This window comes from Bidens hawaiensis, unplaced genomic scaffold, assembly GCF_021521415.1.
Source record: "Bidens hawaiensis isolate Kalapana, Puna unplaced genomic scaffold, B.hawaiensis_p1.1 tig00010569_1, whole genome shotgun sequence".
Taxonomy (NCBI): Eukaryota; Viridiplantae; Streptophyta; class Magnoliopsida; order Asterales; family Asteraceae; genus Bidens; species Bidens hawaiensis.
This window is the reverse complement of record NW_027491807.1, coordinates 566,894-581,370: the sequence shown is the minus strand read 5'-3', so window position 1 is coordinate 581,370 and position 14,477 is coordinate 566,894. Positions and strand designations below refer to the sequence as shown.

The 14,477-nt window shown below is 35.0% G+C and overlaps 1 protein-coding gene and 2 pseudogenes across 3 annotated transcripts; 1 reads left to right on the top strand and 2 right to left on the bottom strand.

The window, feature by feature from the left end:
- Positions 1 to 219: 219 nt before the first annotated feature.
- LOC143535588 (histidine--tRNA ligase, cytoplasmic-like) lies at positions 220 to 3,528 on the top strand (annotated as a pseudogene). Its single transcript, XR_013135734.1, has 8 exons — positions 220 to 1,531; positions 1,604 to 1,789; positions 1,866 to 2,120; positions 2,267 to 2,401; positions 2,502 to 2,783; positions 2,858 to 2,998; positions 3,092 to 3,388; positions 3,478 to 3,528. The product of XR_013135734.1 is annotated as a histidine--tRNA ligase, cytoplasmic-like (transcript).
- Positions 3,529 to 4,741: 1,213 nt separating this feature from the next.
- On the bottom strand, positions 4,742 to 7,611 carry LOC143535618 (low-specificity L-threonine aldolase 1-like). 2 transcript variants are annotated; one of them, XM_077029826.1, is made up of 10 exons: positions 7,431 to 7,611; positions 6,883 to 7,339; positions 5,950 to 6,061; positions 5,824 to 5,874; positions 5,691 to 5,762; positions 5,474 to 5,606; positions 5,343 to 5,401; positions 5,153 to 5,253; positions 5,005 to 5,071; positions 4,742 to 4,936 (listed from the first exon to the last, which is right to left on the bottom strand). In XM_077029826.1, the coding sequence occupies exons 2-10, from the start codon at positions 7,323 to 7,325 to the stop codon at positions 4,895 to 4,897; spliced, it is 1,080 nt and encodes a 359-aa protein (XP_076885941.1). In that variant the 5' UTR covers positions 7,326 to 7,339; positions 7,431 to 7,611; the 3' UTR covers positions 4,742 to 4,894. The 2 variants fall into 2 exon arrangements, with proteins under 2 accessions (XP_076885941.1, XP_076885942.1); XM_077029827.1 differs by lacking the exon at positions 7,431 to 7,611 and having other exon boundaries at positions 6,883 to 7,390.
- A 4,118-nt stretch (positions 7,612 to 11,729) lies between these two features.
- LOC143535565 (pentatricopeptide repeat-containing protein At1g62260, mitochondrial pseudogene) lies at positions 11,730 to 13,793 on the bottom strand (annotated as a pseudogene).
- Positions 13,794 to 14,477: the final 684 nt, after the last annotated feature.

Here is a 14,477-nt window from a genome sequence, read left to right as displayed (position 1 = left end):
CGTTTGACCACCACTGCCGTCATCTCCACCTGCTTCTCCACTGACAAACTAACATCTTTACAGGTAATTTCATTTCTAGGGTTTCTAATTCAGTATTCCAAATTAATCATTATCACTACTTTCTCTATAACAATGAACTTAAATTGAGCTCATATAATAATCCTACACACGAATTCACATTTAATAACGCTATCAATTTCACAATTCCAATTGACACAGTGCAAAAATGGCCGGTGAAAGACGAGTAATAACCCTAGGTGGAAAAGGCTTCTCATTATCTTCGTCTTCGGTATTCGAACTCGCCACCGCATCGCCTCCTCCGGTTCTCAAACTCGATCTTTCCGCTCTTTCGAGTCGAAAACCAGACCCGAAAGCGTCTCCAGTTAAGATTCAATTATTAGTACCTGAGTTTCTAACTCCTGAGGAAGCTAGGGCTTCTATTGTTTTACTATTGTACAAGCTATTGCTCGGTGGACCGTCATTGGCCACGACCGCGTCTCAGTTATTGGATGTTGTAAATAGTGAATTGGGAATGGGAACGATTGACCTTGACTTTGACCGGAAAGAGGATGCTGAGTTGATAAGACAATGCTGGCCGGATACTGTTCTTTACGCAATAACTGCTTTGTTAGATTATGCTGCCACGGCGTTGAGTACTGTTTCTGATGCGGTTGCGGCTTTGTCTTGTGAGGCTTTGAAAGCGGATACGTCAACGTTTAATTTGTTTGCGGACTCGGGTGATGGTTTTTCTGACAAGGATAGAGCTTCGGTTGCGAGTGATTTCAAGGTCTTGCTTAATGGATCGAAAATGAAAAGTGATTTGAAGTTTGACGAGGTGTTTGATATTCCCGAAGTTCACGGTCGGTTGAGGTCGTTGTGCAAGTCGGTCCACTCGTCAACTCGGGTGGAGCTGAACTCTGCTCCGTTAGTACGTAGAGCTGCAGGCAAAAACTTGACTACGCTTTTGTCGTCTTTTGCTCCTGCACTTCAAGATCTTGGTGAGAGCAGTTGGCTCAGAGCAAAACATGTTGTTGAAGGTTTAAAGAACGACGACAAATTTCCTAATCTGGTTGATGAATTCGGTGCTGGATGTCCGGATATTGATAATTTGAATTCATCCGCTGCATCTTTTCAAACATTCAAAACAGGAAAAGAGTACATACAGGCTTTGCATGAAGTTTATAGCTTATTTGAGGCTGTGAGAAAGATTCTTTCTTGGGAAGCTACGGTTTCTTTCATATCACTTGAGGGTGGTGAGTTGATACAGCTGCAGAATAATACTAATGGAGGAAGCGTGGTACCCGAGACGAAAAAGGACAAGAAAAAGAAGGTTATGGGAAAAGGCACAACCGTGCTGATGCAATTCTTTGCAGCAAGTATTGTAAATGATAGTTCATCTTTTACACAGAAGGTTGCTCAGGGGTTTCTTTCGTTGTTGGACGTGAAATCTACTGGATTTGAAACTTTGGTGCAGAAAGTCAAAGATGCTGTTGAAAGCAATGAAAGCAGACGACTTCCCAAGATTCCCAAGGTAACATCTTTGGTGGTTTTATTGTATGAATGTAAATAATATGTACTTTAATGCATCTTTGTGGTATTACAGGGGACTCGTGATTTTGCGAAAGAACAAATGGCTATAAGAGAAAAGGCATTCTCAATCATTGCCAATGTTTTTAAGAGGCACGGTGCTATGGCACTGGACACTCCTGTGTTTGAACTTAGAGAAACTTTAACAGGAAAATACGGGGAGGATTCAAAGTTGATATATGATCTGGCGGACGACATATCTGTGTATTAACTTATGTGGCGGTATAATTGTTTCTTTCTGTACTGTATTTGCTTATTGTGATATTCTGATATTTTAGGGTGGTGAGCTTTGTTCTTTGCGGTATGACTTGACAGTTCCATTTGCTAGATATGTTGCTATGAATGGTATTACATCGTTCAGACGGTACCAGATTGCAAAAGTGTATAGAAGGGATAACCCATCTAAAGGAAGATACCGTGAGTTTTATCAATGTGATTTTGACATTGCTGGTGATGACAGTAGCGGGGCAGACTTTGAGGTGGTTAAAATTTTGACTGAGTTACTGGATGAGTTAAACATCGGTAAATATGAGGTAAGTTTTCTGTAGAGACTACACATGTGCAATTCAACACTTTAAGAGTCTTGTAAAACAATGTTTCATTCCATTTTGATGCTTACGTGTTATGTTTTGTATTCTCTGTTGTTTTTACCAATTAAGTATACTGCTTTTGCCTGCAGATAAAGTTGAACCATCGAAAGTTACTGGATGGAATGCTGGAAATATGTGGCGTGCCAGCTCAAAAATTTCGAACCGTATGTTCTAGTATAGACAAACTAGACAAGCAATCATTTGAGCAGATTAGAAACGAATTGGTAGGTAAACTAAATTGTTTAAATACAATTTCATTGAATTAAGTCTGCAAGCATAGTATCCAAGATGAATAAATGGTACAACATTCTTTTTTGTTATTAGATTGTAGAGAAGGGATTAAACGCTGAAACAGTGGAGAAAATTGGTAAATATGTGACAAAAAGAGGCCACCCTTTGGAACTATTATCAGAACTTAAAAAAGAAGGAAGTGAATTTGTGGCAAACAATTCGTCAAATCAAGCGTTGAATGATTTAGATAAGTTATTCCAAGCTTTGGACAATGCAAGATGTGTGGACAAAGTGGTTCTTGATTTGAGTTTAGCAAGAGGCCTTGATTATTACACTGGTGTCATATATGAAGCTGTTTTCAAAGGGTCTACACAGGTATTTTTGACTTTATTTAACGAGTTCTATTTCTTTAATTTTGACTTTATTATTATGTTTATTATGCTTCCCAGGTTGGTTCAATTGCTGCGGGTGGACGTTATGACAATCTTATCGAAATGTTTTGTAAAAAAAACGTCGCTGCAATCGGTGTTAGTCTGGGAATAGAACGTGTGTTTGCAATAATGGAAGAAAACCAAAAGGAAGGGAACCAGGTAAAACAAAACAAAAAAACATGGGTCAGTCATAAATTAATCCGTGTATTGTGTTGGATGTCGTTTTAAAAACACGTTTGTGTGGTTTTGTAGGTTCGAGCCAGTGAGACACAAGTTTTAGTTAGCATATTGGGGGATGATTTATCTTTAGCAGCTAAACTGGTGAGCATGTGTTGGGATGCAAATCTGAAAGCGGAGTTCATGGTGAATAAAAGGATGAGCAAGCACTTTGACAAAGCCACAGAGTTTAGGATCCCGTGGATGGTGATTGTAGGTGACAAAGAAATTAGAGAAGGAACTGTGAGGCTAAAAAATAAGGAGGCTAATGTTGAGAAAGAGGTTTCTACAAGCAGTTTTGTTGATGAGCTTATCGGACTTATGAACAATTAGGTAAGCCATTAAGGACGCTGTTTTATATTGATTATTTTTATATATTTGCTGAATGGTCCAACTTTTTTTGTATTGGACCATGTATTTAGTCACATGTTGCATTTGTTTTGAAAGGAAAGGATTATAATTTGAAGATATGATTAAGATAGTGACATTCTGATTTCGGTACCGTTTAAAAATTATTGCATGTTTTGGTTTGAAGGGTTTAAGTTGAGCTGTGTTAGTTTTTTAAAATTTAATTTTCGTGAACACAAGCGCTAAATGTGAATGCTGTAAGGGGCTAGTTTTCTACGTTCATCTTTGTTTGATCAACCTGTTAACGATGGTAGGAAGTTAACGGTTTGATCGTCTTCTGCATAAACCATTGTCGTCAAAGCTGTGACTCATCTCTTTATCGCAATCTAGAAAGCTTTACCTATTTTTCATACACTACCCAAAAAACAAACCATGTGAAAGTTGATTAATATAAAACTGCTTACATCTTTATAGATTTATTACCAACTCTAGGATTTCTCTCTTTAAAACTTGCTTCCTCTACTTGTATTGTGAAGATGTTCTATACACCCAGCTTAAACTTAAACTGTTACATGTTCACTTGAAATGAGTTTTTGCTTCAAGACCATTTACCCATATCAAATATATGGTTTCATTAACCAAATTTAGCTTATATCAAGATCATAGATTTGGAGAATTTGGTTCTTTTTTTAAGTTAGCTTACAATCAATCTTAGCATTAATGGTTCAATATTGAATGTTTACAACGAATTGTCTATAAAATGTATTTTGATTACAAGAAAAACCTGTAAAGACAATTTGATTCTATTTTGATAATTGAGTGCTAACAATGAATGTTCCATTAAAGAAATTGCATGCTACAAGAAAATGGATTTTTAATTGCAAATATTATAAAAAGAAATTTAAATTTAAATAGAAAGTGAGGAGGTTAAAAGTAACTTGCTTTTAATGCAGTGGGTAATATTTTTTTTAAGAAAAATATAATTAATAGGTAAATATAAAAGGGTAAAATGGATTAATATGAAAATTTAAAGTTCAGAAGACATTATAGGTTTAGGTTGGGTATATACCATATTTTAAAAGTTTTTAGATTAAAAATCTACCATAAAGTTGGTATTTAATTGTAGTTATCATGCCATACAAGGTTTCTATGTGTAATATTAAACTTTATATAACCCTTATTTTAACCTTTTTCTATAAACAATCATCAAACCTTATATAACCTTTTTTTTATACACAATCAATATACAATTACCCCTTGGTTAATACCAGTATATGTATACTTGGTAATCTTTATTGACGAGTTATATTATTAGTCGGTCTAAGCTTCAACGGTATATATAACCAATAACGATATTAAAGTTAAAACAATACACAACATGGTTTTAAAAACAAACGTAACAGAAAACTAATTTCAACACAAATTCAAATGATCAAATCACATTTACAGATGGACGTGTAAATGATCTTCAGCGCTTAGATTCGCCTCGGCTCAACTGCCACCATTTTCATCTGTCACTCCAGTCATAGCTTGCTGAAACCAAAGGCCAACCAGTCAACATAAAGAACCAAAAAAATAACTTATTTAGTAACATATTGTACCTTAATACATGACAATGTGTACTGCACATCACTTGCAGATACTTGATGATGAATCACAATCCTAACCCTGCACCATATTTTCTTTTAACTTTATTTACATTAAACTTAACAACTGTAACTAACAAGATTAATATAGATTGATTCACACCTGGATGAACTATCTGGCATCAAAAGTATACCATGTTCCTCCATCATTTTACCCAACTTCAGCGCGGTAATATGTGACCCTTTTAATATTTCAAAATAAACCTGACCATGATCCAATATTGTTAAAATGTAATCATGAAGTTACACTTATCATATATTCATATTACTATATGATCAAGTTGACTGCTTACAATATTTGTCTCCACGGAAGCTATATCCACACTCAGACCCTTGATTTTGTTTAGCCCTTCTGAAAAACAAGATGCATACTCAACACTGTTGAAATGTAACCTGACTACGAAAAAAAATTGCTAATCGTTACCAGCTAAAGTCTTGGCATTTTTGTGATCAATCTCAAGCTTTTGAACATTTTCTTGTAAGCCAACAAGAGCAGCAGCACATAAGATGCCGACCTGTCTCATTCCGCCACCTAAGGTTTTCCTCAAAATCCTCGCCTATAGAAACAGAGTTTGATGTTTGTAACTTAAAAAGACATAATTGATAATTAACCAAGTTAGAAATCAAATGTTTCAAGATACCCTGGCAATGAAGGCTTTTGTCCCAACAATAACGCTTCCTACTGGTGCACCGAGCCCTTTCGACAAGCATACCTGCAGACGCTTAATAAGTGAATCTGTATTCATCTTATTACAAAAAGTAAAGCAGCCCTACCGAAACTGAGTCAGCAGCTTGTACAAGCCGGTCAACAGGCACTTTTAGAGCCTGAAATAAGTAGAATAAAGATAATTTTTTTTTTCTAAAAACTCAAAAAAGACGTGTAACATATGAAAAACTCACAGCAGCCGCATTAAAGATACGAGCCCCATCGATATGAAGCTTCAAACCTTGCTTTTTAGCAAGCTCCCCAACCTGGTCCATGTACTCTACAGACAAACATCTACCACCCGTGCTGCACCATTAACTAATCTCTGTTAGACATCTCATCAAACACCATGTGAACTAGGGACGTGCATGAAACCGAAAAAAACAAACCGAAACAAAAACAGATGGTTTGGTTTTATGTTTTTGTAAAATCGAACTTACGGTTCGGTTTTGGTTTTCCATGTAATAAAAACCTAAAAAAACCAAACCAAATCGAATTTATACATTTCTTATTTTAGGTAATTTATAAAAATTAAATAAATATCATCATCATCATCATCGTACTCAGAATATCCCACCAATAGCAAAGCTATGGTAGGGTCTGAGGAGGGTAAGATGTAGACAGCCTTACCTCTACCCCATAGGGATGGAGAGGCTGCTAAATAAATATGTAAGGTTTAGATCAAATACAAATGAAATTAACATGCTAAAAGTGAGAATCAAGTAGAGTAATTATATATACAAGTAGAGTAATTATGTAATTACTCTATGATTTAATTACATAATTACTCTACTTGTATATATAATTACTCTACTTGATTCTCACATTTAGCACGTTAATTTCATTTGTACGTTAACTTTCCCCTAAATATGTAAAAACATATATTTTGGCCCAAATGTATAATAACCGATCAGTTATTAATTAGCAAAATGATTTACGCCCAAATTCATTATTTGGGGTCAAATTTTTTTCAGCACAAAGTTTAAATCTCAAATAATTAAACCGGAAACCAAACGGTTTAAAAAATTCGAAAACCGAATATCAGTTTCCGGTTCGGTTTCATCCCAAACCGAACCGTTCACACCCCTAACCCATAAGCATCAACAAAACAAACTCAAAACTCATACTTAGCATGCGAATTCTCAAGACATATAAGTCTAGTTTTCGGGTAACAAATCTCAAAATCCGGGTTCCGAATGGCAGCCTCAATCAACTCAACATCCATAGTCCCATCCTCATTATTCCTTATCGCGCGAGGATGAACACCGCCAATCGTCGAAATCCCACCATTCTCATAAATATGAATATGAGAATTATCACCAAGGATCACTTCACTGCCTCTAACTTCACAATGAACAAGTACACTTATTAAGTTTCCCATGGTCCCAGAAGGAACAAATAGTGCAGCCTCTTTGCCTGTTATTCGGGCCATTTCGGTCTCTAGTTGTCTAGCAGTCGGGTCGTGGATTAACACGTCGTCGTCCACCTCCGCTTTCGCCATTGCTAGCCTCATTGTTTCGGTTGGTTTCGTTACGGTATCGGATCGGAGATCTATTGTTCTTGTCACCATGGTTGAAAATATATCTAATGTACAAAAATTTAATTATTTGAGATGATAAATAAATTTACTAGAAAACATGACAAGACCAAACTGAATCAAAGAGAATAAACTTACATAGGAACAACAGATAGAATCCAAAATATGGTTAAGTGGAATTACGTCAGATAGATATAAAGGTGATTAAATGGCTCACAAATTAAAAGGAGACATCATGTGTCATGTGTGTATATATATATGTACACCCAGTGCATGCAGAGCTGCAATTAGCACCTTTTTGTGGAACTTTTTTATTATATTTTTGGGTAAGTTACTATTTTGGTCCATGTGGTTTGTTCTGTTTAATCGTTTAGCCGAAAATGAAATCTTTAGGCATTTTAATCTCGAATTTTTTTTTTTTAACAATTTTAGCTCCTAATAGTAACTTTATTAATTCTAGAGGTATTTAAGTCATTTTACATGTAAGAAGATTTATGTAAATAAACACATGGCTTCCAAACTATTATATGTGGTTACTAATTACGGAGGAGGCATTGAGGGTGGGCAATGTAACCGTCTGGCCGGGGCATGTGTTTTTCAAGAGCATAGAAATTTTAAAAAAATAATCTGATTATATATATCTTTAGAATATCTTAACTTTTAGAAGCCCACTATTTTTATATATCCAAACACTTTATAGTCTATTTGGTATGTCAAAACTTATTCTAAGATCATGATTTTGCTAATTGTTACGTTTATTTCTATAACTCTAATTGTCGTCATAAAAAATTAGTTTACATCATTTAGTAGGCATATATTTTCTAGCTCAGCCGGGGTACGTGAATATCCAAGGCCGGCCCTGCTAATTTATACAAATAGTGTTTATGTGTAAAAGAATACCTGTAGACTTAATATAGCTAACGTTGGAAGCTGAAATGAAATGGTTAGAAAATTCAAACATTTTAGGGCTGAAATGGTAAGGGGGCCAAACCACATGAGCTAAAATAGTAACTTTTATATTTAATTGAAAAAAAGGGTATAACGGTCTTTTTAGATATTACTTTACGTGAATCATATAGAACAAAAGCGAATAAATGTATACTACTTTTACATACATCATTTTTAGAAAATGAATTGATTAGTAAAAGATGTAAATTAAACGTAAAGAAATACTAACCTAAAAGACAAATTTTAAAACTTAATCGTTACTAAAATTGTATATTTTGCTGTCTTATTAAATGCCATGATTTAAATTTAAAAATAAATAAATAAATAAATAAAATGCGTAAAAGTGATAAGATGCGTGGGCCAACTTCCACCTATGGATGAATCACCCAAGCTCATCTTTTGGACCTAACTTAGGATATGATCAACAAATGGGTGATGATCATATCTTCCTTTTGATATAAATCTTTAGGCTAAAGTTCAAATGTCTGGTTTCAGCTCTATCAACATTAATATTAATATTATAAGTAAAGATCCAAACTCAAAGTTGGAATATTAATAGGAATTTGATCTACACATTCATCTAATATATGAATCATTGTAATGTTTTAACAAATTCAAAGTTGCAATGTTTTAAAACGTATGAATATATGGATGTTGTAATGAGCGCTACCTTTTAACCCCCGAGGGATGAGGGCAGTGATTCCTTTGACTATTTTGACTACTGTTCTTTATATGAATCGTTCTAATCAACATTGCATGGTCATTAATAACATTATTTTATAAGTTACATAGCAAGACCCATATTAAACTAAACTAGTACATTTCATATAGAAAAGGCTAAATATATTATATATTATATGAGATTAAAGAACTGTTTGGAAATTATTTTTGACTCATATTTGAAAAAAAAAAAAAAAGAAAGAAATGCATCAAAGACCACTTATTTTTAGATTCCACTTTTGCTCTGTCTGTCATGAATTTATAGATTCCACTTTATCGATTACAATTATGAGCAACAAAATCCCTTTGAGCTGTTCAAAAAATAAAACAAAAAACAAAATTTTTGAAGCTATTTCCTTTTTGAAAAAAAAGCTGTAAAAACAGGATCCAATATTCATATTTACCATGACAATGGTTGTAAACTAGTCAAGTAGAGGTCGCCTAAAATGAAGCTCGGCTTGTTTTAAATTTTATTTTTAAGACTTGTTTATAATTTACCACTTTATTTATGTATAATTCTAGGAATTTTTACATATTTCCCCTTGCTAAATACCCTTAATTACATATATCGTTAACCCTAAAAATCAATTACATATTTCCCCTTTTTACATTAATTGGGTGATTAAGTTTTTTCATTTATTTAAAGGTAAAGTTGTAATTTTACACCCATTTAACATTTTTTTAAAGGACATCTATGACAGAGACAAAATGGTGACGACTGAATGTACAATACTAATAGAGATTAAAGTCATATATTCTGAAAGTGTAGGACGAATGTTAATAAATTAATGCAAAACACAATTTTGAAATTATGACTTACACTTTTAACTTTGAAATTATGTCTACTAGATTGATTTGGTCTAGCATAATCATCTTGTTCAAGCAGCGTGACAAGCAACATTTATAAAAGGGTCATAGTTTTCCTACACCACTAGAAATAAAGACAAAAAAACAGTTAATTTTATGCAAAGTATAGTTTACATAAAAAGAGGGTGTATGAAAACTAATCCCCTTAGCTAAAAAACATCATTCCATAAATTTATCTATCATTTTTCAAAATTCTTCCACATTCTATTCCCTATTCATATCCATAAATTAATTCTTTATTATTTTTTTCTCTTTTGTCTTATTATATAGTAAATGGTGATTGAGATATATATTATATGGTATGGATAAAAAATGAGTCCCTATATTTAGGGATTTACTTTAGTTGCCATATAACTCATCCATATAATAGAGAATGGATTGGAGAGGTGATTTTGATAGCTTTCTTAAAATTTACCCTAAATTATATGGGTTTGACAACTTTAAAGAATGGGTTGAGAATGCTCTTATAAAAACTTGAATAAACGGTTGCCCTTAAAGGACACTGACCTCCTAAATTAAATATTTAATTAAAGTGGCTAACTATTTTGTAAATCAATTACATATTATTATTTACACCCATTTATTAGAAAAAAGAAACAAGTTTCATCGCAAAAATAATAATAATAATAATAATAAATAATGAAAGGAATCACATTTACCTTTGTTGTAAGGACAAACCTAGTTCACACATGCACACTGATTAATCATACACTCCACTCTGCAATAACAAAGAAACAGATCAAAGGAACCCTGCAATGCTTTTGATAAGTTTTCAACCCAAAATGACTATTTTAACATTTATTGAATAATATTTTTTTATAGTCAAATATAAAGACTATATATCATAAGTTGAACTAACCTCTCTGCAAGCTGGACACTTGGAGTCTGGCCTCACATACTCGAGCCCTTCAATGATCAAAACTGAAGTCGGCTTACTATATCATATTTCTTGAGGATTTTCGTATTAGTCCTTTGTTTATCAGTTGTTATTCAACTTCTTTGAAGCACTGCAACATGCACGATAAGAATCTCGGGATACCAGAAGTAAAATGAAGATGAACAGGCTGCTTGACTTTAAATTAATATATTCAGCCATCTTTGAAGTTGCCATTGTTAACTCTGAGAACATCTAGTCACATCCTATACAAGTTTTTCTTGTATCAAATAAATCAACCTAGTAGATTATCTTATGTTTGGCATCATCCAATCACATCCTATAGCAATATCCACCAAAACAGCATCCCCATAATACGAACCGTGCATACTGTCATGAGTAATATCCTGGTTTACAGGAGAAACTCAGCAGCAGGTTTTATAACAGCAGCAAGTTGACATCAGAGTTATTCTTTTCGAATGGAATTGTCAATGATGTAAAGCAAATCATCTAAATAGATCGAACAATGAAAAGAAATATCATTGTTAAATATTTAGATTTTATACAAACACGGCTGCTGTAGCAATCTCATAAATATGGGTGGCAATTGCGACCCAATTTTCAGAAAATGGGTTGAATCATATTGCTTAACAGAATCATTTTATTTAAGAAACAACTCACTTTAACCCGATTCCATTTGGCAAACCAACCCAACCAAATTGATACTTTTTTCAGAACGGCCCGGATTGATCCGAATTTATTTTGCTTAGAACCCTTTTGACCCAAACTAATTTGCTTAGAACCCTTTCTGGCTCGAACTCATTCTGGCCTCAACCCGTTCCCATGGCCCATACCGACCCGACCCCTTTGCCAGGCCTACTCATAGGTATCACATACCGCATCAGTATGCAGTGATTGTTCAGCCTTGTATCTGCATCAAACCATATTAACTTCGGTGGCAGACCAATCATCCTAAAGAGTAAAGACCAAAAGAAAGGATAGAAAGAGAGAAACCACCAGGTAATCTTCGCGAATGACAACTTCAAAATTTTGAAAAAAAAAATCTATAAATTATTATTAGCATACAGTTGAATCATTACAGTACCTCAATAAGATGTTGCAACAACAAACATAATTAAATGTGTCTAAATCAACTGGAACTTGAATCCACCAGACTGTACCCTGCTGCCTTTTTAATATTATGCTTCTCCATTAAACTTCTCATTTCTGTTGCATCATCCCATTGTCCAATATCAACATACATATTATGTAACAACACATACGCAGTCGAGCTTTCAGGCTCAAGACGTATCAATGCTTCGGCTGCAACCCGAGCTAACTTAATATTATTATGCACTTTACAAGCACCCAATAACGCACCCCACACTGCCTTATCGGGTTCAATTAGCATAGCTTTAATCACATCCATAGCCTTATCAAGTTGTCCAGCCCGACCTATAATATCCACAAGTATGGCATAATGTTCAACCCTAGGTTCAATACCATAATCATTAACCATAGATTTAAAATGCATACGCCCTTCGTCCGCTAAGCCTGTGTTCGCACACGCGTTTAAAACAGATATAAATGTCATATACGTTGGCTTGACTAATTTCTCCTTCATTACACCGAAAAGTTCCAAGGCCTTATTTGCATATCCATGAGATGCGTATCCACCAATCATAGCGTTCCATGAAATAACATCTTTACGAGATTTCATCTCCTCAAAGATAGCCCTAGCTTCCGTTATAGCTCCACACCGCGCATACATGGTAATAAGCGAGTTATTTAATGGTACGTCCGGATCAACAATCTTTATGACCTGTTGATGTATTTGTATACCGAGTTTAATATCAACAATCTCACTACAAGCACTCAGAATTGAAGACAAAGTGTGTCTATCCGGTTTCTCTTCTAACTGCATATTAATGAACAACTCTATTGCTGTTTTATACTGCTTATTTTTCTCACACGCAGCTATCACCGAATTCCAAGAAACCCGGTTTCTTTCCGGCATTTTCTCAAAAAATTCTCGAGCTTTTTTCACTTTACCCATCTCAGCATACCCCGAAATCATTGAATTCCATGTATATACATCCGGGTTTGGCATTATATCAAACAACTTATAAGCTTCTTCCATGTCCGACACTTCAATGTAACCATTTATCATTGTATTCCATGTACACGTGTCCCGTTCCATCATCTCGTCAAATAAAACTCTGGCAGATAAAACATCTTTCGCTTTCACATAGCACATAATCATCGAATTCCACGACACCACGTTTCTTTTAAACCTCACGGGTCTGGTGCAATCTTTCCGATACGGTATTTGATCAAAAAGACGTCTGGCGTCTTCTACCCTTCCTCGTTGACCATAGCCAGCAATCAAAGTATTATAAGCATGAACCATATCTACTCTATCATCATTCTCACATTCAGTTTCAAGCAAAATCTTTCCGGCTTTATCCAACTCTCCATTGTTTATAAGACCCGACACAAGCGCACTAACCGACGCAGCATCCCGCTCCGGCATTTTCTTAAAAAACCAAACCGCTTTCGTCAACTCACCATTCTGTAAAAACCCGGTAACTATCGCATTCCAAGTAACAACATTCTTAACCGGCGCCTGATCAAATAACCTCAACGCATCATCCATCCGTCCATTCTTCGCGTACCCGCTAATAACCGTGTTCCAGGACACAATATCTCGACACGGCATTGTATCAAACAAGAGTTTTCCTTCTTCGGTACACCCGCAACCAACATACCCCGAAATCATAGTGTTCCAAGACACGGTATCTCTTTCAGGCATTTCATCGAACAGTTGGCGTGCATTTGATAAATCTTTCCGTCTTACGTACCCGCTTAGCATTGAGTTCCAGGTTATTATGTTTCTGTGTTTGGAGTTGTCAAACAGGGTTCTTGCATCATCCAGTTTACTGTTTCGGATCAAGTGTGTGATTTTGTTGTTCAGTATGCGGATGTTGGAAGTAATTTGGTGGTTAAGTTTTGAATAATGTCCGGTGTAAATGTGCAGGTGGGGTAGTAGAATTATGCGGAAATTGCACATTAATCTGCTCCATTGGATCATGACTTGGAAACTGAATCACCATCAAGTCGGACTTTCTTTTATATATACCATTTGTCCTTTTTTCTTTTTCCTACCACAGAGCGGAACTTCTGACATAACATATATTGGGATAAAAATTTGGGCAGGCTCGGGATTCGAACTGATAACCTTGCATAAGGCCTAGCTCTAACTCTTTATTGACATAATTTATTAAAAGTGACACAAGTGAGAATCAAACTTTGATCTCAACTGAAAAACCAAAGCCTCCTACCACCAGTTGGTCATTCAAAAAAAAACAAAAGGCGCGTTGTATCACCAAAACGCCTTCACACCGCAACGATGTGGGTGTTTTCAACTTATTTTTGGCTTACAAGTTTTTGTGGTGACGTGTGAAGAGGGAAATATTTAAAAGAAATATTTATTATGCTCATTTTACCAACCTATTCTCATTATGTGACGTTTTCCGGGAACCATTATGTCTAATGTTTTTAAGAGACCTTTTTAATGGATCTTCACTTTACCATCTTTATTAGCTACTCTAGTTCTCGAGGAAATTTTACCTTTGAAATCGACTGATTTACCATACTATAGACGTATCATTGACTCATCACCAATACGTGGTTGTTATTCCAAGACACTTATTAGTTGGAGCATAATAAGTTGATTTATGTGTAGGGTTGGCCCAACCCTTTTGGAGGTCTGGAAT

Bases quoted from the DNA above. Each gene is read 5' to 3' on its own strand.
- LOC143535618 (XM_077029826.1), bottom strand. From the start codon at position 7,325: ATGGTGACAAGAACAATAGATCTCCGATCCGATACCGTAACGAAACCA. The intron at 5,254-5,342 runs GTAAGCAGTCAA...GATCATGGTCAG, and splicing joins CTTCCGTGGAGACAAATATT to GTTTATTTTGAAATATTAAA. The intron at 4,937-5,004 runs GTACAATATGTT...CTTTGGTTTCAG, and splicing joins ACACATTGTCATGTATTAAG to CAAGCTATGACTGGAGTGAC.